Source organism: Fomitopsis serialis (assembly GCF_022376445.1).
Source record: "Fomitopsis serialis strain Sig1Antser10 chromosome Unknown B0H18scaffold_111, whole genome shotgun sequence".
Taxonomy (NCBI): Eukaryota; Fungi; Basidiomycota; class Agaricomycetes; order Polyporales; family Fomitopsidaceae; genus Fomitopsis; species Fomitopsis serialis.
In genome coordinates, this window is record NW_025955071.1 from 45261 (window position 1) to 68843 (window position 23583).

Sequence of the window (23583 nt, forward strand, 5' to 3'; positions counted from 1 at the left end):
AACGAACAGCCGCCGGACAACATGCCTGGCTAGCCAAGCGTGGAAGTGACCGCACGAGGCGATCCGCACGCATATCCGATCATACATTCGACATGAATGCGCAGTGCGCAGCAACAAGGAGGGCGGTGGGGCAGGCAACGGGCACCACCCAGCCCAGGCATACTCGAAGCCGGTGCAAGTTGCACGTCCTACGAGCTATTTTGCGGGAGGACAACAATTGTTGGCAAGCGTATAGCCAAGCGCTAGAACGCATACAGAGTTGTGCTAGACTCGCACGCCGATAGTTGGTGTTCGCGCTTGGATGCGCAGTTCCTGCCTGCCTTTGCTCTGGGCCATGGCTCGAGCATAATGCCCTTTGCATTGCAGGACGTGTGCACCCAGGGAACGAACGAGCATCCGGAAAGGTGCAGTGAAGGTGGGGCGAACTCCCAGCCTATGCCCCAGAACAGAGCACACGAGCTGTACAACCAATGCGCATGACGATTCTATTTCGTAGCGTCACTCGACACGACAGGGAAAATCATGGGCGCCCTGCCTGACGACCGACAGGCGTGGTAGGGGAACAATGCTCACCTGGTTGGTGAGCTGCGTGCCCACGGTCTCGCCTCTCTTCCTGAGCTTGCTCGCCATGGTCTCGAAGCCGTACTTGCTCCTGACAAAGTCGCCGGCCGCGGGGTACCGGCTGACGTCCTTCACGCGTCGGCCAGTGGCTCTCTTGGAAAGCGGGACATGGATGGGGTCCGCGAGCGCGAGCGCGGCGAGAGAAAGCGGTATCCAGGCGGTCGCATGGACCATGGTGGGAGAGGGGTAAGTAGTAGATGGGGGAGAAAGAGAAAGAGCGGGTGAGGGAAAGAGGGGCAGCGGGAGGACGTCGGGATATAGACCGTGGAGTCGTCTGCACCTCCGCAGCCGCTCTGCCCAGCCAACAGCCGCCCGTCCCTCGATCGCCGGGCGCTTCGGCGCCACGGCGCACTCCCCTTTTGACTTTCTCCTCCTCGACGCCACCACCTCTCCCACTCCTCCCCGCCGGCCGCCGCCTTCCCCCGCTGCGCGCAATATCCTGCGCATTTCCTTCCCAATTTCCTGGGGGTATCTCTCTGGCGGTTGCTGCCCACGTTCGTCGCCGGTGCCTGGCCCGACGATGCATGCATAGCCTTCGTTGTTGTTCTTGTCCTGCCAAGTAGTCCCCTGCCCAGGTCTCCAACCGTCATGCCTCCGAACAAACGCCCCCCTGCCAAATCTGCAACGCAACTGAGTCAAAGTACACCTGCGCACAGTGCAGGATCGTCTAGTACGCCGCATGTCCTCTCCGACGCACCCAAGCTGAAGCCGGCGGGGCTCCAGCTGCTCGATTGCGTGCTACAAGACCCATAGAGGTACGCGCCCGTGCCGCCTTGGCCTTGGCCCAAGTACAAGCTGTCTCATCCTTATTCTTCGCCTATTCCGACAGCATCCTCGTGTCAGCCTCAGCCCGCGCCTCCGTCGAATCATACGACTCTTGACAGCGGTAACGAACAACACGTTCAAGTCGCGGGCCCGTCCACGATCGACCTTGGCCAGCAACTGAGTCAGACAGGCATCCTCGGCGCGGGTCACTCTGGCTTGGATGACGCGCCGAGAAGCAGGGACGTGCACGTTGAGACACCGTCAGTACCGCTCCGACCACTCACGTCACTAAAATGGCCCTACGTCCCTGAAGAGTCTGCGTACCCCGACCCGCTCAAACGGGATGACCCAAAACCGCTACAGCTTCACCAATATGAAGGCATAGGTAAGGCTCGTTGTATTGCGTGTTCGCTCGTCCGTTCTGTGATTGTCTTCCTCCTTCAACGATCTGTCAAAAGTGCGACGGCAATCATCTCGCACGTTCAACACAAATGGCGGTCAGATCCGTCTGCACTGTCGATCATCTCTGTCACTGCCAATCCAAGCCCTGTCTTAGGGACGATCACGTACTCTCCAGTTCGCCTGGCCGCATCGCACTGCGCCCGCCACACACACCCCACCCTACCGGTGTCGACACATCCAGAACGACCATCACATCGCATGAGCAGCTGCACAGACAGAGGCAGAACTCTACCTTCGCAGCCGAGACCGACGTGTCAGTGTCTCAGCGGTGCTCCCCCGCGAGTCAGCAGCGTGCCCCCAGTCCGCTCGCTCGCGCGGTGACTCAGAAACACCACTGCGACACAGCACCTTGGACAGATACATCCCGCCGTCTTCACCGCACCCCCTCCCCTCCGTAGCCTTCTCTTGCTACCCTCGCTGACCCACTCATCCATCTAGCGACCTCACCCTCCATCCGCCGCACCCTCGCCGCGCACCCCCACCTCCCCACGCTCCTCCGCCAGATCGACGCCCTCCGCGGGCCCGCGCGCGAGGCGGCGCTCGAGCGCGCCCTCGGTGTTGCCGACCCGAGTCCGAACGACACAAGAGGAGCGGGAGCGGGACTAGGCGCAGGGCGGGGCGAGGACCGGGAGGACAGGAAGGCGCTGAGGGAGCTCGCGGAGGCGGTGGAGGCGGCGGTGAGGGGCGGACGGGAGGGGATGTTGGGCTTGGATTGGGGGGATTGACTTGGGATTGGTATTGAATGTCGAGTGTCGGGTGTTGAGTGTGTCTTCGGAGCTGACTTGGAACGCGAAGTGGTCCGGAGCTTAAGCCAGGCAGCGGTGTTATGTGGGCGGGAGAGTGGGATGGGGCGTACGAATGGAGTGGATCCAAGTGATGCTCGCACCGTGCGCGGTTGTCTAGATATGAGTGCGGCTTGCGTGGCTGAGCCTCAAGGAGCCGGCGTCGGCGTATGATGCATGATGCATGATGCGGCTCAAGCAAATATCTCGTCGCGTGTGTGGTATGTATGTGCATATGACGGTCCGACTCCCAGTCTTCCTGAGGCTCCTCGGTCGCAACTCGTCCTCGATCGGCGGTGGCTGACTCGGACCGCGACGCGCAACGCGTTATGTACGCGTTGTTTGGTTCGCGTTCCGTTCCTGGCAAGTATAGACGTTCCTCGTCAGCCGTTGTGAGATGGCTGCGCGCCCCTGGCGAAACCCTCGCGGTCTGCAATGCTGGGAGATTTAGTCGGATACATGACGGGCTCTCACTCTGATGACAAGAGGCCTGGCTGTCCGCGTACTAGCGACGATTGCAAAACGCCGTGCGGACAGTTGCAGACTGTAGGACGCGACAAGGACGACCGATGCCGGTGACACAGGTCGGGATATAGACGCAGAATGTTGAGAATATTGAGAATACTGTGTCGCACTCTCGAGGATGGTGGCACTGGGCGGGCGGTGGGGTCGCATGTAATCCCAACTGCACCTGAAACGGCCCTTCTTGTATTCAGACACTCGTGATCGCCCGTGGATCATGGACACAGAGTACTTATCTTACAACCAATTCAGGTCCTGCGTGCGGTAGTACAGCGACATCCCACCGACGAGACTGCGCAACATCCAGGCTACACTACCGTGCTTAACGCCATAGCGACTTGCACCATCACGGTGCCACGAAACCTTGAGCGACATGGCGAGCATCATAAATCGCGCTTGATGTCGTACCTCAGACTCTTCAGAATCCCACAATATCTCGAACGCGTGGCACTGCGACTTCAATCGATTTGTATCGCTGGGATGCTGCGAATACAGTCACTCGTATTGAATATGTCGCCTCACCTGCTCTCCGGAGCACTTGTCAGCCTGCCCATCGCGGCCCGTCTTCGATGTTGCCTCCAAGTTTGCTAACACTTTATAACACATTGGGGTAGACGGTAGCGACAATCATCCAGCGGTTGATCATGTAAAGTGATACTGATCGCGTGCTCACCAGCCTTTCATTACAGGTACCGCTTGAGATCAGTGTGGAGGACCAAGGAGCCTCCGTCGCCCGAATACGCATATACCAGTCTCGATAACGCTGGTCGGACAATTCCCTGTCTATGTATGACTTCCTTGACATCCAGGGAAGAAGACAGGGGAGCTCACAGCGGCGGGATCTCCTGCGAGAGCGGAAGCCTGTCAATCGAGATGTCCACAGTGGTCAGCATGCTGGTCGAGGACCTTTGCCCAGAGGGTGTTCTATTATTCGCGCCATTAGACAGCTATGTGTTCATAAGCGGAGAGGCAAGTCGCATCTGTATGATTGAGCTCTCGAATTCGGACATGGTCGTTGCAGGTCTTCACGGTTTCGATGGAGAGCGAACGGTTGCATGAGGTCGAAGCGACGGTGTTCTTGGACGAGAACCCGCATCCCATGAATCGAAACGAAGGGGGCATATGCAACCAGCATAATGAGGCATTCTCGTATTGTATTTCGATCACGTTCCAAGGCAGATTCATTGAACGTTCCATGTGCGGCACTGAGCTCCGGACGTCCTCTTCAGCGGACGTCAGATTTGCACAAATGTGCGCACTAAGCGGATTTGTGGTGGAGAGTATCTGTCTGTCGACTATGGGCTGGATTAGCGGCCAGCCATGCAGTAACGATACCACGTACCTCGCCAATGCCTTGCGCATAGACACACCTGTATATGAGTCTATTAGACACTAAGGGCAAGCAGTGAAGCACACCGAGTGAAGACTGATACAATTAAGGTATGGTACAGGTTGCCCGGCATCTCGCGAGTGGGTTGGCGCCCAAGTACAAAGGACCAGCCACAGTCGCGTTCCCCCAGTTTCACTTCCCTCTTCGCACCTGCATTACCCCGCCCTCAACATTGCGCACAATCATCCATATCCTGGCTTCATATCGTCATTATACAATGCCGACAACGATCTATCCCGATCGCGAATGCACCCACCTGCCAGATATGATACCCACCGACAACGCCACTGCGAAGACACGCACCCTACACTCTTCCGACGCGATGTCGCAGCAGCGCATCGATGAGACGCAGGACCCCTCCTGTTGCGTTGACGTGCCTTACATACACGACGTGAAGGCTCGACACCAGCGCACTTCATCTTCCGGGACCTCATCCAACGCGAGCTCCTGGAGTACGCAGACATTTACGACAGCCGACAGCCATGCCAAAGTGGTAAGTGAAATGACCACCTGGAGTAGTAAATGCATGTGTACTCACGGATATTGTACGATAGCTGGTCCCCCTTCAGGACCGGAACTGCAATACCCTGGCGAACCATCGTCGTCCCGAAGCGCCACCGACCTTCCTTGGAGGGGCCTTCCTCAACCCAGTCTGGGTCAATACTCCTCGTGTCGGCCTCGGCCATGTCGACCGCCCACACACCCACATGCTCGAGCCCTTCCGGGTTCCAAGGGGTGCGATTCTCAATCCCGTATGGGTCGACACCCCCGGTGTCGGACGAGGGAACGTGTCCGGTGCCCGCGCGGACCTCGAGCCTTTCAGGCCCAGCCTTGCCGAGGGTGCGCCATGGCCGAAGTGCCTCAGCCGCCAGAGGCAGGCGACCGCAGCCCCGCTGGAGCGTCCCCCGAAGTCTCCTGTGTACGATTATGGGGGGCCTCCGACGACCTCGACTGGGCTGTCGCGCTCAGCACCTACGACCGCCTCGATATCGAGGAGACGAAGCATGCCGTTGACTTCCTGTCCCTGTGGAAGAGGAAGTCGGAGAGCTTAGCCAGACGGTACGAGGTGCAGTATCGGAAGGCGATGAACGTGGTCGAAAGAGCTGGGGAGGTGTTGCTGGAGGAGATACGGATGGAGGATGCCCCGAGTTTGCTGCTCGCACCGTTGGAGGAAGACACGTCAGCCGAAGTTGCCGACAACTCCTGGCCTGATGACCTCCAGACGCCGTCGAAGTTGGACAGCATCATGCCTAACCTCGTCGGATTAGGCGAACACTTCGAGGATTGAAGGGACGTTGGGGGGAGGGGGAGTGAACATACGGTGACCATCGAAGAGATGCAACGCAAGGTCGTGGCTATGTTGGCCACCGAGAGGTGTATAAAGGAATGAGGAGATGGTTTTCAGCGATGTGTGTATCGGACAGCCTTGTATTTGTTTCGTGATAGCGGCTACCTGTGACACAAACCAGCGCGCTCTCGACAGCTCCGTTCGCATGTTCGTGAATATCTGACTAGCCGCGTAAGCGCCTATGTTTGAAAGGTCGGCAACAGCGCGACGCACCTGTGAGCTTCTGCCCTCATCAATAACGAGACACAACGAAGGCATCACTTCCTGCAGCACTTAAGTCAATGCGTTCAACACAGGAACAGGCGAGTGAGCTTACCGATCGTCTATTTCATCTGAGTAGCGGAGTCGAACGCTCACCACTTTCATCCTAACTCCGAGTATCGGCGGTGACCCTTGGAATCGACAAAGTACGAAGGCCGCCTGTTATAAGGTTGCGCAAGGACAACGGACACCGCAGAAGCGGACAGCCATTCGGTGAGATTAATGGTCATTAACCTCAGGAACAGGATCTATGCTTACCAGGAGTTCATACACGCGGCAGTATACAGCGATAGGCTAGCAGAGTACGCAATGACGGATCGCGCGAACATGCTGGATTCCTCGTTGTAGTCCATCCGCGGCATGTTCAACACGAGAAGCCACCTTCAGATTGACGATAGCACGCGCCTACGGTCCTTAAAGAGTGCATCTGGTGCAGAGGAGCTGCTCCCCCTTAATCCTGGAATGCAACGTATCTCCGGTGTAAAGAACGAAGGTACAACGACTGTGCGAGCGGGTACTGTAGACTGACAGACGCAAAACGTCATTCAGAGGTACTGGCTGATGGTGTTGACGAACACCCACCTAAACTTGCAATGCATACTTGAATGATCTTTCGTGGTTATCCGTGAAGAACGAGGGAATGACTTGAAGTACAAGTTTGGTTCCTATACGGCTGTACCAACGCTCGAGCACAGTCGCGTTACAATACGCTAAGCTCGCCACAGGCCGGTGTGGCTTGGGCCACCATCGCGTAAGCGCTCAGCATAAAGGCCGCCACCGACCTGAACTCGACTTGCACATTCTTGTCTTTGTCCCCCACGACAACAACGAAGCGAAGCCCCTCAAACCCTATACAAACCCTACAAAAACCTCGCCGATCACTCATCAGCTTACAATGCGCGCGACATACTTGCTCTCACTTACCAAACGCGACGCGAAGGGGAAGGGGAAGGGGAATCTGAATCCCGCGAATGTGGCGTACGCTCAACCAACCACTGCCCCGCATGCAATTGGTGGACCATCCTACGCCGACGCATATACGAGCAGCCCGGAGAGCCTCGTATGGGCTGACGAAGCCAGACGCGTCGCTGTTGAAGGCAACGCCACTCCTCTCGATGTGGCCGCAGCGTCCTCGCGCAAGTACTCGCGTACGCGACGCGTCCCCGACTACAGCATGATGCCATACATGACTCCACAAGAGATGGTTATGGAGTTGTGGAAGCCCAGCATCGCCATCGTAGAGCCGATCGTCTTCGCGGCGCCACGCCCGACGCGGCCTCCGAAGGTCGACAGGGCAAATATATCCGCCGTCGTTGATCACGACTGGGAAGTCTGGAGAGGTGGTGTGCGTCTGCAACACACAAAACAAAGTACGGTAAACGACGACCACCCGGTGAGTGACCATGTGCAACCGTACTAGGTTTTGTGCTTACCTTGGATATGCGACGTGACTATGTGCAGGTGGATAGCGAGTACGCTTCCTGGCCACCCTTCCTACCACACCGTTGCGAGACGGCACAATCGACACACGAGATGTCTTCGGGGCTTGCGGGTCGAGGCACGGGCACTCTGACGCTCCAGAGCCTCGTCACTGACGACCTGGGTTCAGAGCCCGTCGATGCCAATGAAGGGTCCAATGTAGGCGTCCTGTCGGAGGGATCAGACTCATCCTCCGATACGGCAAGCAGCTTTGGCCGCGACGATGGATTCTGTGTCCAAGGAAGAGAGGATTGGGCATACGGGCTCGCCACTGTCGAGCCAATTGTGATGAAGACTGCAGACGGCCCGTTGCGCGAATGCGACTGGATCGACTGCCCGTTCTGTCCTTCTTCGGTCGGTGAGGCAATCTTCTCGGAAGGGGATGCCAACAGCCTCACAGGCCGCGCGCATTAAGGCAACTCGAAGGGGTCGCCCAAGGAGAGCGGGTCGCGAGCACGGGCGTCCGGACGCTCTCGACGTCGGGCTGGCTCATCGTCTTCAGGCAAGAAGAGGGCCTCGGCAAAGACTCGTCACGTCGAGACAGGCTGCATCCCAGCGAGAGAGAAAGGGACTCGAGCGTTACCCTCCACGAAAGACATCTCCAGTTGCCCGCGACCTTGCGACTGGATCGATTGTCTGATCTGCGAGCAGGCTGAGTCCGCGTCGACCACGGCGCGGCGCGAGAATGCTGGGCAATGCTCGGCCGGAGAGAGTACAAGTCGCAAGCCGTCGCACCGCAAGACCAGGAGAAACGGAGGCGGGGAGTTCCATCGGGTTGCCGTCATGTTGGGCCTGGTGCCCGAGCTATGACTGCGATACGTCCGCTCAGGGGGATCGGATTTTTCTATCTAGTTGATGTTCTCACCTGTACTTGTAGAGTAGGCTGCCGTCAAAGAGAACAGCCCAATCCTTGGATCGTCGTCTGAGCAGTCGGTCATGATACAGTCGCAAGTGCCAGCAGCGGCCGAACAGCCACCGTCATCATGAAATAGTAAGTTGAGTCGCAAGCGCTGTGGTGTTGCTAGTGGGGTCGACCAGCTCGGCGAGGGCAAAGATGTCAGGACTCAGGGCGATTTTTGCAAGGAGAAAGACACGACGAAGACAGGTGCAGTCACTGAGTCAGTGAAGGACGACGTATCTTCTTCCGGTTATTAGGGGCAGCACGGGCCGATGTATTGATGCTCGATTGAAGCTTCAAAAAATGTATTGCGTGTCTCTTACCGTGGCATACAGAGCTAAGACTACTTAATGGTGTGGCTTAGTAAGTTCAACTTGAGTGCGGTGTTCATTGATCTTCCTCTCCTCATCTCAGACCACGCCGTTCAACGGCCACGATGCATGGTTGAATGTCGCCTAACTGCATGCCTTGTGCGGACTCCGTGTGTAGCATCGATATGGCCCTCAAGGAGGACTCTGAGTCTTAAGGAACCACACGGGTCGTTGCAGCTTGCGCGTGGCGGAAACGGCGGGTTCCACCTCCACGTGGCGGGGATGATCGCCACTCGTAGTCTCAGATTCTGCCACGCCAAAATCATACTGACGCATATTGTTTCAGAATCAGTCCACTGTTACAGTGCCAAAATGTCGAAAACTCTGGCAAGAACTCGTCTGGGCTCATTTCGTTCAGCCGTACACAAACTCAGGACGTTGAAGTATCATCCCTCAGCTGCGCGACCTCACGACGTCAGAGCAATACAGGCCATATTACGAGGAAACGGCTATCCTAGAGCATGGAACAGAGCGACCCGGTGGTCCTATGTAATTTTGCTGGCTCAGCCTGGCTGTGAGCCGGCAGTGCGGTTAGTCGCACGTGCCTCCGCGTATATAGACTGTCGCAGACGAAGGTGACGGTCTTCGCCTACGACCACACTCACGTCGTGTTCGGCTCCTCGAGCCTCCCTGTTGTGATCCCGTCCACTCGTTTACGACGATGACCATGCTGTCTTTCCTCTCTCTGGGCTTGCTCGCGCTTCCTGCAGTCCATGCAACAGGTTCCCCTTTCCACGCTCGGGATGCTTCAACCGATTCTGCAAACTCAACAAACTCGACCGTCGACATGGTCGCGGCGGCGTGGTATACCGGGTGGCACTCCGACACCCTCACGCTGGGCAACGTAAGCTGGGACAAGTACACCCACCTTGTGTATTCCTTCGCGTGAGTGCTTTACCTCCTGGGTGATCTGCGTCATGGAGAATCAGCGGCAACTGCATCATTGTTATTGGTACCGCGGCGCGGACACATTTCATAGAACTAGACGAATGGGGACACGACGTTCAGCCGTGTTCTCCCACCTATTTGGTGTTGTTTCAACCACACGCATTCCGCCACACTCCCGTAACAATTCTTTCCATTCTGTTTAGTCCCAAGTCGCCAAGTTACACGCAGCCGTGTTTAGTAGCATGACGATGCGGATTGCAAAAGTGACCTTCGCATAATACGACAGAACGAGGAACGTACGTTGGCTCAGGGTGGCGTGGCTGGCCTTTCCTCCTCTTTGACAATATGGGATTTCTTACTCGATCATCTCAACTAACAGCCCATTTTTACTTTATCAGTGCAACAGAACCCTCAGCGAACGTCTCTCTTGACGGCTCCGACCCCGAGCTTCTCCCCCAGTTTGTGTCCATGGCCCACGATAACGTACGTACACGTAACTCCGTCCTTGAGACGCATCGTTGAACACCGTCAATATACAGGCCGTGAAGGCCATGGTGTCTGTCGGCGGCTGGGGTGGTTCCACCCACTTCTCAGACAACATGGCAACGCCAGACAACATCACCAACTTCGTTCAATCTATCGCCAGCTTCGCGACGCAATACGACCTGGATGGTATCGACTTCGAGTGTGTACTTACTTCACTTGTCTCGTTGGCTACCTGACTAACAATCTACTAGCTGGGAATACCCCGGCAAGCAGGGTATCGGTTGCAACGTCGTCTCTGAGAACGACACAGACAACTTTCTTTCCTTCCTGCAGGCGTTCCGTCAGGAGATGGGCTCGAAGTTCATCATGACCGCCTCCGTCCCCGTCGTGCCCTGGACCGGCTCGAACGGCAGCTCCGTCAGCAACGTCTCGGACTTCGCCACCGTCCTCGACTGGGTAAACGTGATGAACTACGACGTGCACGGCAGCTGGGACTCCACCGTAGGCCCGAACGCACCGCTGAACGACACCTGCGCGAACAGTACGACCGCGGTGGGCAGTGCGGTGAGTGCGCTCGCCGCGTGGAGCGCCGCGGGTATGCCAGCGCACCAGATCGTGCTCGGCGTCGCGGGCTACGGCCACTCGTACGCTGTCGAGCCCTCCGCCGCCGTCGCCCAGAACGGCACGCTCAACATGTACCCCGCGTTCAACACGTCCGAGCAGCCGCTCGGCGACGCGTGGGACAACGCGACGAACACCGACGTCTGCGGCGTCGTCTCCGGACCTTCGGGCGTTATGGACTTCTGGGGCCTCATCGAAGGGGGCTACCTCAATCCGAACGGCTCCGTTGCTGACGGCATCATCTACATCTTCGACGGGTGCAGCCAGACGGTGCGTACATCCCATCCCTCGCTAGGGCTGAAGGGAGCGACTGACTGATGGGTCGACGTGTAGCCATTTGTGTACGACGAGTGCTCCCAGGTGATGGTCTCGTTCGACGACGCGGACTCGTTCGGAGCCAAGGGCAGCTTCATCGCGGACAGCAACCTGCGCGGCTTCGCGATGTGGGAGGCGGGCAGCGACTACAACGACATCCTTCTCGACTCGATCCGCGCCGCCGCCGGCTTCCCCGACGACGAGGACGATGACTGCTGAGCGTGGCCGTTGATTAGTGACTGCTGCATGTCGAACGGGCTGCTGTGCCGCTCGGACGTTCTTCTCCTCTCGCACCTTATCTGTTATTGTTGGCATCTGTCTAGCTCTGCGGGACGGTTGAACCGTCCGCTTGCTGGTCTTGGACTTAGCTCCCGCTGTGCATCGTCACGCTCGTCATCGTCATCGATCCGTCTGCTGCATACTGCCCGTCGCTACTTATCCCATCGTCACCGTATCAATAATGATCTCGCATCCATAAGTCTGCATCTTGGTGACACTGTACAGGCTATGCCCTGTACTGTTAGGCTTAGACAATACTGGGCAAGAGCCGGTGCCGATTGTCAGTGTGATCAGTCGGGTTTGTCCTGCTTCCGTAACGTCCGACAGATGTGCGGTGTTTTTGCAAGCCGTATGTACATAAAGCAGCAGTGGGCGTCTATAGTAACGCGCCCACATCTGCCCACCGTACTTAAGTACATGCATGTGACATTCTCCAGTCAAACAACGACGTTCACCCCGGCCGGGTTCTGGCAAAGTCTGTCTCATGTCCTATGGCGGTGTCTGCTTCGTGCCATACGTACCACATCTAGGTACGTGCATCCTACCTTCCGAATCCATAGTACTTACCTGCCGACCTGTGGCTTGCGGCTTGCCCACATATCCTGTGCGGCCCGTGCATACGTCAACGTTCGGAGGAACTGCGAACTTATCACCGATTTCCGGTACAGCACGAACTTCCGATTTCACCGCCAACGTTCTGCTGGCAGCCGGGGGCCATCGCAACGGACGGTGTCCATATGGTCCAGCTGCGCATCTTGCGAAAGTAGATGTACACTTGACAGGGTTTACGTTCCCGGCACCGCCCAGCAGATCGACCTGCTTCACTTGCCCACGACCGCCGGTACCGGTCGGAGGCAGTGGACTGCTCCCATGTGGTCGACCCACGGCGAGTCCAACTCGGTGCCTCTGAGGCAGACCCGGGCCGGTGCCATGTCGCGGCAAATGCCTCTCTGACACAACCCGTCTGAAGCTACCCTGCTATTGATAGCTTCCTACCTGCAACAGGTTCCGAACTGCATTGCGCGGTCGATTGTCGAAGCGCTGCTGTGCGCCCGCTGTCGGACATGGAGCGCGACGATGAAGTCTGGTACCGTTGAAGAGCGCCCAGGTGCGTGAGGCTGTGTTGTCTGGTTTGATCCACACTGACCTTCGCCCAACTTTTGCCCCCACTACTTCGAGGCGCTTGCCACAAGTCTGAGGATGCCGCTATGGGACCGGGGGATGCGCCCATTGACAAAGATCGCTGTACGTATGACACTCGACCTACAGATGTTCAACGTCCAACGCGCGCATAGACGACGCCGAGACAAAGTTCATGTAGAGTCCGATCACGAAGTCACTGAGCGCGGGGAAGTTCCTGAATCGAGATTCGAGATCCTCGTACGGGCTGTCTTGTACTATGTACAACGGCCGATGCCTTGAATGCTGAGCGCTGCGTACTGGTAGGTCATGGGTCGGCGAAACGCCAGGTAGGAGGTAAGTCTGCTGCGGGTATGATGGCCGACGTTGACTATCCGTGCGTACCATGCGTATGTGCCCGCTTCTTGACATGCGACAACCTCATTGTGCGTCCTCGCAAGCACCGTCTCGAATTGTTGTCTGTGCAGGGCCACGGTCAATTCAAAGACCATTTGAATAACGAGACCGCGCACGATCATATCACTAGCGTCTCCGGTCCTAATGAATACCTTTACACAGAAATCTGCCACGAGGCTCATACAGCACTCGTTCGGGCTTCATAGAAGCATCCGTCTGGTCCGCCGAATTATTCCCGACCTGAAGTATTAATGTATCACAAAACAAAGTTAGGTGCGTATTGTTGCTAGCTCCTACCATGACCCCGTATTCGACGGAGTCCGCCGATGGCCCGCGCTGCCTAGACGAAGTAGCATTTTTGAGGCTCCCCCGGTCTCCACCACGTTCGCAGACTTTCGACGATCGAGCCTGAGCTCGTGCGGTGGAGGGCGCACCAGAGCCTACACGCACTTGTCCAGGGTTCTGATGAATAGAACCGCACGAATCTCAAGCTGACAGATACCTGTTGTCAGCGGTGATCTCTATCGAAAATGACAGCATGTGCGCACGGGGAACAGAAACAGACGGAAACAATGTCGCACCGAAGCAACCGGTCGCCTTCTCTCTTCGAATTCAAGGACGGGCGCGCGCTTCGTCTTCCCAGGCTTGATTTCGCTAATATTGTATATCGCAGGCTCTCTGCATGCTGGAGGAGTCGAAGGCTGGTCGAAGGGCAGACCCATACGTGGCGAAGTCGTAAGGACCCCGGCACGTTTTCTTGTACTGAGATCTTCACGTAGACGGCGATTACTGACCGTCCACTCAAGTGCACATGATGGCCACCCTATCAGCCCCTCTCTACCCTTCGCCCAAGGCTTCACCGTCTCTCCAGAATGGTCTCCGCCTTGTTTCTTCTGTACACAGCACCGATGGCTGTGTTGATAAGTACGGAAGTCCTTCCCGAACCCCCTGGCATTTACGTCGATCCTTTGTCGAGCACCCGGCCTGTGCTGACGGTAGAAGTTCTATAATCCACTGTCACGCGTCAAGAACCTACGCTAGCCGCATGCCAATTCAAATGTGCCGATGAGCTACTCGAGGTGGCGGAATATTTCTGGGCCGTCATGTCGGCTACCTGTCGGCACGTTGGGGGCAGGGAGCGGGGGCTTATTGCGAGCTTGGGCATGTGGCGACTCCGGTACTGCAGTGGCAGCACAGTTGCTGTGGATAAAATCCGCGCAGAATACCGCGGAGAAACTACCTGACTTAACCGTCTGTAACGGTCCCCGGGGCAGTCTCGTCGCGACGCTTGCACGCTGAATCCCGGCTGATGTCCCAAAACCACCGAGAAGACGGCTTTTCGAAAGGCGAATTACTCAACCCACTGGCAGGGCCAGGCAGGCGCTCGGACGATGGAAGACTGCCGCTGTTCGAGGGTAAATCCAAGTGAAGATATCGCACACAACGCGGATCCTCTCGTCGAGATTCGGTTTCATACCGTCTTCTCGTTCCCGGAGTCGGGATAACGAGTGGGTTGACCGCGACACTACGACCTCTATGATTCAACAGCATGTCAGCGAACACAAGCGAACCGCTGTCCGCATCAGCCCGAACAGATGCTCGAGACACGTAAGCACTTACTCTTGTTCTACTTGCACCAAGTTGAATACGGCTGTCTTCTGTGAAGATTCTGCCCGAACACTGGATATCCCTCTTGGCTCTTCAACAGGCTGGCCGCCACGATCACGACACGGATGGTTCGTTGCTAGGCTGCTAGTACTGCGCGGCCGGTTTTGCCCACATGATGTTGGTGTGTCTGTTGACGATGCACAGTAGCTCCGCTCAACTCTGAGGCCAGAACATCAGGACGTCTCGTTACTACGACCGCCGCGACTATAGCCCGGATCCAGCAACTCGCTGAAACGATGGAAAGGACCGCATCTCACTGCCCAGCCTCGTTTAAAGAGCGCAATGTGATTGGAAGACTCGGTGCATAAACGGTGAGTGGACAATCGGCACTGTCCGTCGCGCAGGCTATACCCCCGGTATCTCAGGAGAAAAATTGAAGCCAGCGTATCATTCCGAACTGGCCAGGCAATCAGGAGACGACTTTCAAATGGCCGAATGGAACAATCAGCACAGTCCCTAGGCGGTAGTACACTACGCTCAAATCCAGGTTCTTGTCGTCCAGCCTCGCACACAGGGAATGCTCATCTCATAGTGCTCCTCCCAGGAATCTTTGTTGCTCGAGCTACATCGCTAAGTGTTCAACTGACAATGGTTCAGGAACCTGTAGCCTGGGATCGCTGATCCAGAAAGTCATACTAGTACGTGGTCGCAACAAACAAGTGACGAGATCCACGACACGGGATGACACTGCAGAGAGCAGGAACGGTCCTAGCCAGCCCATTGATATCGACCCTATCATTCTGACGCTTCGCAGTGCCATATATCAGCCGGTACACTTGCCATCAACCCACGATAGAATCGGCTCACGCAACCCAATGCAGTGACGCAGGCGTCAACTCCCCCGATCACGTCGACGAGGTGAAGGGCCTTTCCACTTGGGTACGACCGGTCTCCCCACACGCCTTGCGTGTAGATAGATGGCATCAGGTTCGCGGCAGAATTGGATTCACCTACATCAAAGGAATCACGAATAAAGTCGTTGTACACATTTTGATCACGCGACGACTCGGACCGTGGTGAGTCCTCCCGCTGCTCTCAGTAACAACCGCGAGTTACCGACCAGCTGGTATCGGTACCAGTGCGAAACGCATTCTAGCACCACGGGACCGATCGTAACACGCACGCTGTTGCTCCACGGCGGACCGTGTCACGACCATTCTTCATCTCGTCGCCGTTCCTGCTGCGCACTGGCACCGGCCGGCCGGAGGACTCTCATAATGCACTCCTCGACATCGTCGCCGGCTCGGTTCCTGGGTCCTCGATCGCGGCTGCGGGAGCAGGCTCGATCCCGGCGGACCCTTCTTCGATCGAGCGACCGCAATTTCCCAGCAACGAATCCGCTGCGCGCAAACTACAGGGTCTACTTACGGACGACTCGGAGGGAGATCGCAGATCCGCAGCGCGCACACGGGCGCTCCGTCGCCCTGATCCGCTCGCTGGTGGCGGAGGCTGTCACCTCGAACCGGGGCTCGGAGGTGGCTGGCGCGCGCGGACGAGGCGGGATCGCCGCCTGGGACCGGGAGGGTGATGCGCGCGACAGCGACGGTGATGATGGTCGATGGAACTTAGAATGCGGTGAGTGCCAGTGCGACGCTAGAATGATCGCGAGTCGGCCGCCGCGCGAGCGTGTCGTTGGGGACGATGTGCAGAACGATTAGCAGCGCCGTCCGTGCGGATTGCCGTACGTGTTTTGGGAGGTTCATCTGTCGCGCGATGCCACGGTTGGAAGGCACTCGCATGCGCGCAAGTTTCCGCGGGACGTCCCCAGTGGATCTCAGCAGACGGTACTACAGCGCCTTCGGTTGTGTCTTAGGTGGATCGAGCGGGGAATCTGAGATGGGCATCGCGACTCCTCTGCCAGTGCGGGTGACGCGTACCAGGGATCCACTGAGCGATGCAAGTCAAAGTTCATGCACTGGCACCAGGTACACAATCTGCCATGGCTCGCCTCGTGCCAGTGCGCGAGTACCGCGCCTGTTCACGTTGAACGCGCCGACACGACGTAGGGCCGCAGCACGGTTGTCACTTGTGTGTATTCACGCCGGGCTTTTGCTCAAACACCGGCTCTTTCGCCTGTCACCGTCGACTTTGAACGGGCTCGCGACGGAGCACTCATACGATACGCCGAGCCCTGCTTCGTCCGCGGAGAACACGACGAGTATAACCTGTGCGCACCTCATCTGCTATTCAACACTGCGTTATGCAGGGCGAGGCTGATAGAAACGAGTCCGCAGATGCGAGAGAATGCCGAACCAAGTTGTACCGACGGTTACTACGCACCACCAGGTTGGTTAGATCATGGTCCATATTTGTGAAACAAAGGCGAAGACATACGTACGACATCTTACTAACGAAGGCTTTCCCAATTTGCGTCGGACCGACTCTATGTAAGGTAACCACTTCGTTGGTAGCACAGAGATGGTCTCGGAGCCAAAGCATCAAATGGGCGCACACACCTGTGCGAAGTATTTAGTTCCACCGCGGACTAGTTTCAAAATTCAGTGATCGTCGCTCGTTCGCCTCCTCCAACACTTACCAACATGATAGTAACCCCAAGAAGCCAGCTCGTTAGCTCAGTTTCGAGACGGACGGCGTATTGACGCTCCACCGCCGTGTGCGCGAGTGATGCGCCCGAGGACGAGCAGCCCCAAATCGGGCGGATGGAGCGTTGTTCGGCACACACGTCTCCCAAATAGGCAACAACTCCAGTGCTTCGTGCTTCGCAGGCGTAGCGGAGCGTGCGGGAGGTGGCACGGCGCGAAGCGACGGCTGCACGGGCGCTGATGCGGCGAAGGGGATCGGTGGTCGAGAAGCATGTTCGCGGAATGGCGGCTGGGCCGATCGCCAGCGGCCGTAAGATCGATTCGGAACTCGCGTGGCTCAGTGTCCTCGGGCGCTGACCTGGTCCGTGCTGCATGTCAGCGCGATGTTTCTTTGGTCTGTCAGTAAGGGAAGTCGTGCGCGGTCGATGAGGCGTGGTGCCCGTGCGCCTTCTCTGCGCGAAGATCAGCTCTGAGTGAGCATTACGACATGGTAACATTGAAGGAACGGGACTAGTACGGAACTGTCAAAGACAAGTGTAAGATGTTCTTTCGCGCCGTCCAGTTCGGAGACGTTATCTTCCCAGCAGGGATCCAGGTGACTATTGGGTATTAAACTTCACGCGTTCTCCGACGGCGGATGATGGACAATGGACGCCCATGCATTGGTTATGACAATTGTACTGGAGACGGGCCATCATTGTACTGCGAACTGTGTAAGGAGATAGGACCACGAGGATGGGTCAGAACCGCGCTATCGGAATTGCTGGCGTCGTCGAAGGCAGGAAAGAGCAAGGCACGCCCCTCAGGGATGGTACCGGCGGCATGAGCAGAGGAGGTCGGCCGGCAGGTCTTTGGGCTGTATCGATGTACGCCGAGGGTCGCATCACGTCCGCGCCCCCCTGTCTGCATTTGGGCAACCGCCTCTGCTATCCCCTTCCGGGTCGCGTAGCGGGGGACCAGCAGGCCCGGGACCGCAAGGAACGATCTCCGATCCAAGCCCGCGGCAAATGCCTCGCGGCCAGAACAGGCAAAGGTAAATTGCGCGCGGAACGCATGGCTACGCGGGTGATTGGATGATCGCGCGCCATCGCTCGCTCGCTGGCGCTGCCCGAGCGCGACGAACACGGAGCGCGGCGGGGGTGGCGGGTGGCGGGGCGGTGGCTGGGGTGGGCCGGATGAGAGCGGCGAGGTCTGTGCTCGTCCCACCAGCGACCTGCGACTGGCGTCGAGACGAGGACCGCCAAGTGTCGAGTGGGACGGGTATGATTGCCCGCTGTGAGAGGGACGTGGGAGGCGCATATGACCATGATGGCACGCGTCCGACTCTGGGCAAGCAGTGCAGCGGGCGCCTACACGCTCTTGTCGCGACAAGCCGGAATTATGGCTTCCGCGCTCTCGCCAGAAGTGATTTGATACAAGTACGGCTGGATCGTCCCCCGCCGGGGTCGTTCGCCTTGTTCTTCGCCTTTGGCTCTCCTCGTCCTCCTCCTCAGGCGGCCGTCTCTGTCTCGTGTGACGCACCCGGCTTTGCTCGCCGCCTCGAGTCTCCCCTGGATAGGGCTCCCTTCCACCGTGTACCTTCTTTTGGGCCCCGACCCTTGCCACTTTCTCACCTTCTCCGTGCCCACCTTTGCCCTTTCGCATATTCTACTACACTATTTTTGTAATGGCCGAGAAGCGGGCGTCCCTATCATCCACACCGGGTCCGAGCAACACCCTCCAGAGAGGTCCGTCTCCCCCGCATCCGTGGGCTATTTCCGATCCACTTACTCTCATGTCATCGTCCTGCCGCAGGTAAAGCATGTCTCCGCTGCCGGAAACGCAAGATGGTCAGTCGCCCCGCCCTTCCCCCCACACGTGCCGCTGACGCCCCAGGTAGCGCTGCGACGGCGCAAAGCCCGCATGCCAACAATGCGTCCGCGCAAAGAAAGGCGATGCCTGCGAGTACGACGACGGGAAGGGGAAGACGCGCACCCAGCTCATGCGAGAGCACATCGCTCGCCTCGAGCTTAGGGTCAAGGAGCTTGAGGGCCTCGAACACTCGTCTCCGTCCGTGACGCTGTTCGATCCTCACTCACAGACCCCGTATTACTCTGGGTCGTCCTCCTCCTCTAGCCACGGTTCCCCGGGCACCTATAGTCTTCCTACTTCGGCATCGCCGACGCCGTTTCAACCAGGTGAGCCGCCACTCGCGTCGCGCTGCTGCCCCCCTCGCTGACACCCGGGTCCGCGCTAGACGTAGAGTCAAGTTGGGAGACACAATGGGAGAACATGGCAGTGCGTGTGTGATCCTGTCTCACTGCTTGCGTTGTGTAATGTCCCCCTTAGGACTTCGCGGGACCTGTCAGCGAACCATACAATCCGTCAGACGAGCCACCACTCGAGCTTGCGCAGATGCTGTAAGTACGATCATATCCGATGCGGTCTAGAGGGCTTACTCCCCATGGCACGTAGGTTGGAGATCTTCCTTCCCCACAGGCATCAGTGTGGTCTTGAACTGCATCCTGATCGTCTGCGAGAATCTCTGACTCTCCCCTCATCAGAGCGCCGGCATCCAGTCCTGATGAACGCGATCTACCTGTGGGCGTGTTACCTGTCGCGGCCAGGATCTCTTTGCGAGCATGAGCCCCATTACTTGTCGCGTGCGCTGTCGGCTATGACCGACGCGATCCAGTACCCATCCAAAGTGATCGACGTGATCCAGGCGTCCTGCATCCTGTCAGTGTACTACCTCTCGAACGGCCGCCTGTTCGAGGGCAGCTACCACTCGACCGTCGCGTCTTCGCTGGCAGTGCAGTTCGGTCTGCACCAGATTGATGTGGACGAGCGGACGCCGCTGTCGAGCGCGGAGGACTGGGACTCGACGTTCAGACTTGAGCCTGCGAAGGACACGATTGAGCGCGGAGAGCGAATACTGACGTTCTGGCAAGTGTACAACCTGGACCGGTGCTGGTCCGTGGCGCTCCAACGGCCGTCGACCATCCCGGACAGCGATCACCCCTGGACGTGTATCAGCACACCGTGGCCACAGAGTATGGACGAGTATGCATGTGTATGTGATGATGCGTAACTTATGCCCCGTAGGAATAGTGTATTAATCTGTTTAATTGGGTAGGGAGACATTGACGTGGGCAACGCGAGCCCGACCGTGCAAGGCTTTTTCATGCACCAAGCTCAGACGTCGAACATGGTCAGTGGCTTCTCGACTGCAGCTCTCCGCGCGAAAGCGTCCGCACTCTTCGAGGCTGCCAACCGGCTGTCGTCAAGCTGGAGCTCACGTACGTCCTGCTTTCCTCGCCCGTGAGGCGTCGCTCATCCGTCGTTTGCCAGAAGTGCCCTCCTCCAACGCGTTCATGGACAACTTCCGCGTCCTCGAGCACACCATCACGCGCTTCGCGTCGACGCTGCTGCCCCTGCATCAGCTCGGCGCGGCGCTGCCCGAGGACAAGTACACGCTCATCATGGTCCACAGCCTGGCGCACGCCGCGATGGTCCGTCTGCACTTCCCGTTCATGGAGAACGACGCCATCTCGCGCGAGAAGTGTCTGCGCTCCGCGCGGGGCATGATCCTCGTCTCTAAGCACATCGTCGACATGGACTTCGAGTTCCTGGACCCCCTGATCGGTGTACGTCACATCATTGCTCTCGTAATCGTCCCGGGTTCTCGCTGATTAGCGCGCTCGTATCTGTCAGCCCTGTTGGTCTTCGGCAGCGAAGGTGCTCGAGTCAGAGCTGCTTCGCCTTCAGTCTTCGTGGCCGCCGATGAACTCGCTGGAGATCCAGGGCGAGCTGGGCGCCGTCCTCTTTGTCATGACGAAGCTCAGCGCACGGTTCCCGCTTTTAAGTGGGTTTTCCGCCTATCGTCGTGGTGTTGCATGTGTGACTGATCATCAGCGGTGGAGTTGTAGGCTACCAGGCCGCGAAAATCCAGAACTTCCTCGAGTCAAAATAGGTGTTTCCGCCTGACCGGACCCTCTACGACCAGTCGTTATCTGGTCTCTGAACACGCGCGGCCGTCTGCGGCCGCCGATTCAGCTACGTTATTTTTACGTTCTTGACGAACTTTCACGCTCCCTCGGACAGCTATCTGCTTTATGCGTTTCTTCACGCTCGAGCTCGGGGAGCTCACTGACACTCGCTACGAACTGTCGAACTTGCCTTCACGCCACTCGGACACTTCACGGACACGGACTCGCTTGGGCTGTTGTCACGGACTATACCAACGGACTTATTGATATCGGACTAAGCTACGGACTTGTTGCCACGGACTACATAATAACGGACACGGACACGGACACGCACTGTACTTTTATTCATCGTCGCATATCCTAAGTAGTGCAGAATATTGACAAGGACTACTGTAGAACTAGACGATACTATCACTTGGACCCGAGGTTGTGTTCTGGTCTAATGTAGTACATCGAAAGCGAAGCAAATCGTACTAAAACCCCGTCTCCTGTGATTTAGGCTTCGTCTCTTGGTTTCCACATGCTCAAGGCTCTATGCTTTGACAGGGAACTCCTCCAATGCGGTATCAAATAATAGAGGTTCAACGTTACACCGGCTCGGGCTCAAACATGACAGAAGACGATCAACGGTCGTTAAATGCAGATAGTTGTGTGTGTTTCTGATATATTATGCCACTAGTCTCTGGAAGCCACAGCTGTACATGTCTCGTATTTATCGTCTCTCGAAACTGTCGGTCTACTGACAATACCCCAGACCAACGACCCTTCCGGATCAAAAGCCCAAGCTCGACAAGCGTCGACGCCAGCTTCGCGGTGGCACGAAAGGCAATCGGCGATCACTGATGTGACGACGTGGATCAGACGAGACATGAAGAAGGCATGTGCAGTGTCGATCGGTATGCGCGAACCCAGCGGGCAGTAGTTCCGAGCTGCGAGAAAGGTGGGGGTGCAGTACATTAGCGGTGCTTCGCGTCGGTGGCCTTGGAGCGAGGAGCACAGGGATGCTATGGCTGGCTCGTGAGACCGGCCATGTCTTCGAACCACTCCACCACGGCGGCGACTTTGCGCACGGAGGCGTCGCTGAATCCTAGCCTGAGGTCCGGCCGGAAACGTTTGTCGCCTGGCATGAGGGGCATGGTGCGGTAGCATATTTCCAACCGAGACTTGACATTGGCGGAGGCGGTGAGTGTCACCGGGGCCGCATTACCAGAAACCTTGTCGGTGGTGGGGTCACTGATCCCCCAGGACGCGAGGACATCTGGTGCACATGGAGGCTTCAATACATGGGGACATTGAGCGCACGCATGAAACTCACTCTCGAGCAGGACGATGTCTCCGCGTTTGACGCCAGCAGCTGTGTCTGCACCGCCCCACGTTTCAGCGGTCTCTCTCCACGCCGTGACCTTACAAACGCATCCTTCTTCGTCACCCAGAATGAGCTTGAGCAGGGACACCTCCTTGCCGGCCTCAGCTCCCTTCTTTATGCGGATAGTGTCCGGACCCTCGACTTCAAGCACTGCTGCCAGGATAGTGACCTTTCGCGATCCTTTTCGTCCTGTGTTCCCCGCTCGGCCAATGTCTGCTTGTGCATGTGCCGCCAACTGTGACAGGGTCGTCAAAGTGTGGATGCTGAAGTGGAACTCCGGAAACCGCCCGACGGAGGATGCGTCCGAGTACTCAAACGAGCCAGACGCACGAGTGTCTTGCGTCTCGAGCATAGAGCGAACTCGCGATATGCTGGCGGTCGGTCGCAGAAACGTTAGAGCTGTTTTTGACAGATTTTGTGTCTTCGTCGTCTCGAGGACGGTAAGGGGCCAAGTTATGGCAGCTGTGTCATCTGCGGCCGAGCGTCGCTGCGGTGAGATCGATGACATGACCATGCGGTATAGCGGCAGTACCTGGAGGAGCTACAGGACTCGTTTGCAGATTCTGTGCGACGTTCATTACGCTCAGGTAGTGGCTCTCGTCGTCGTCATCTTGAAAAATGATGTTTTCATACAACGCCGATATTCTCCTGCTTGCGGCCTCAATGGTGTCGGGAAGTAGGGTTATGTTCCGTTGGCTGATCGACGACACAGTCTGCCAGTAGTACGCCTCTTTGTCTTCCTTGATTTCCCTGGCCAGAGGTGCCCCCAGGAACACTCTATGCGACTTCATTGAGATGAAGGAGTTGGCTGGAATGATATTATTGTGATTAGTACATGCGCTCCCATGTCAAAAACATTGCAAAGGGAATCATCGGCACCACAGCTCTGACCGCAAGCTGAAGGACGTGCGGATTTTGATGAGACGTGTATAAGTCAGTCATGAACAAGTCAAGTGCACAGACATGTACAGAGGCCGTTGTACCGTTGTAGCACTGGGAGACAAGAATACTTGC

The 23583-nt window shown here is 57.3% G+C and overlaps 5 protein-coding genes across 5 annotated transcripts; 3 read left to right on the forward strand and 2 right to left on the reverse strand.

Moving 5' to 3' along the window:
* Window positions 1-9363: 9363 nt before the first annotated feature.
* B0H18DRAFT_57891 (chitinase) lies at window positions 9364-11876 on the forward strand. The gene is made up of 5 exons (XM_048038657.1): window positions 9364-9784; window positions 10186-10270; window positions 10327-10472; window positions 10525-11164; window positions 11228-11876. The coding sequence occupies exons 1-5, from the start codon at window positions 9561-9563 to the stop codon at window positions 11426-11428; spliced, it is 1296 nt and encodes a 431-aa protein (XP_047887925.1). The 5' UTR covers window positions 9364-9560; the 3' UTR covers window positions 11429-11876.
* Window positions 11318-12596, forward strand: B0H18DRAFT_57978 (uncharacterized protein). Its single transcript, XM_048038662.1, has one exon. The coding sequence runs from the start codon at window positions 11456-11458 to the stop codon at window positions 12440-12442; it is 987 nt and encodes a 328-aa protein (XP_047887926.1). The 5' UTR covers window positions 11318-11455; the 3' UTR covers window positions 12443-12596.
* A 5143-nt stretch (window positions 12597-17739) lies between these two features.
* Window positions 17740-18555, reverse strand: B0H18DRAFT_1036976 (uncharacterized protein). Its single transcript, XM_048030379.1, has one exon. It carries the CDS (start codon window positions 18532-18534, stop codon window positions 17902-17904), a length of 633 nt encoding a protein of 210 aa, XP_047887927.1. The 5' UTR covers window positions 18535-18555; the 3' UTR covers window positions 17740-17901.
* Window positions 18556-18901: 346 nt separating this feature from the next.
* B0H18DRAFT_958648 (uncharacterized protein) lies at window positions 18902-21187 on the forward strand (the record flags this gene model as incomplete). Its single annotated transcript, XM_048042715.1, has 10 exons — window positions 18902-18962; window positions 19030-19064; window positions 19115-19412; window positions 19472-19512; window positions 19564-19634; window positions 19690-20287; window positions 20351-20513; window positions 20566-20861; window positions 20929-21079; window positions 21144-21187. The coding sequence occupies 10 exons, from the start codon at window positions 18902-18904 to the stop codon at window positions 21185-21187; spliced, it is 1758 nt and encodes a 585-aa protein (XP_047887928.1).
* A 613-nt stretch (window positions 21188-21800) lies between these two features.
* On the reverse strand, window positions 21801-23370 carry B0H18DRAFT_1096644 (uncharacterized protein). The gene is made up of 3 exons (XM_048032460.1): window positions 23102-23370; window positions 22519-23040; window positions 21801-22461 (listed from the first exon to the last, which is right to left on the reverse strand). The coding sequence occupies exons 1-3, from the start codon at window positions 23358-23360 to the stop codon at window positions 22208-22210; spliced, it is 1035 nt and encodes a 344-aa protein (XP_047887929.1). The 5' UTR covers window positions 23361-23370; the 3' UTR covers window positions 21801-22207.
* Between the last annotated feature and the right edge of the window lie 213 nt (window positions 23371-23583).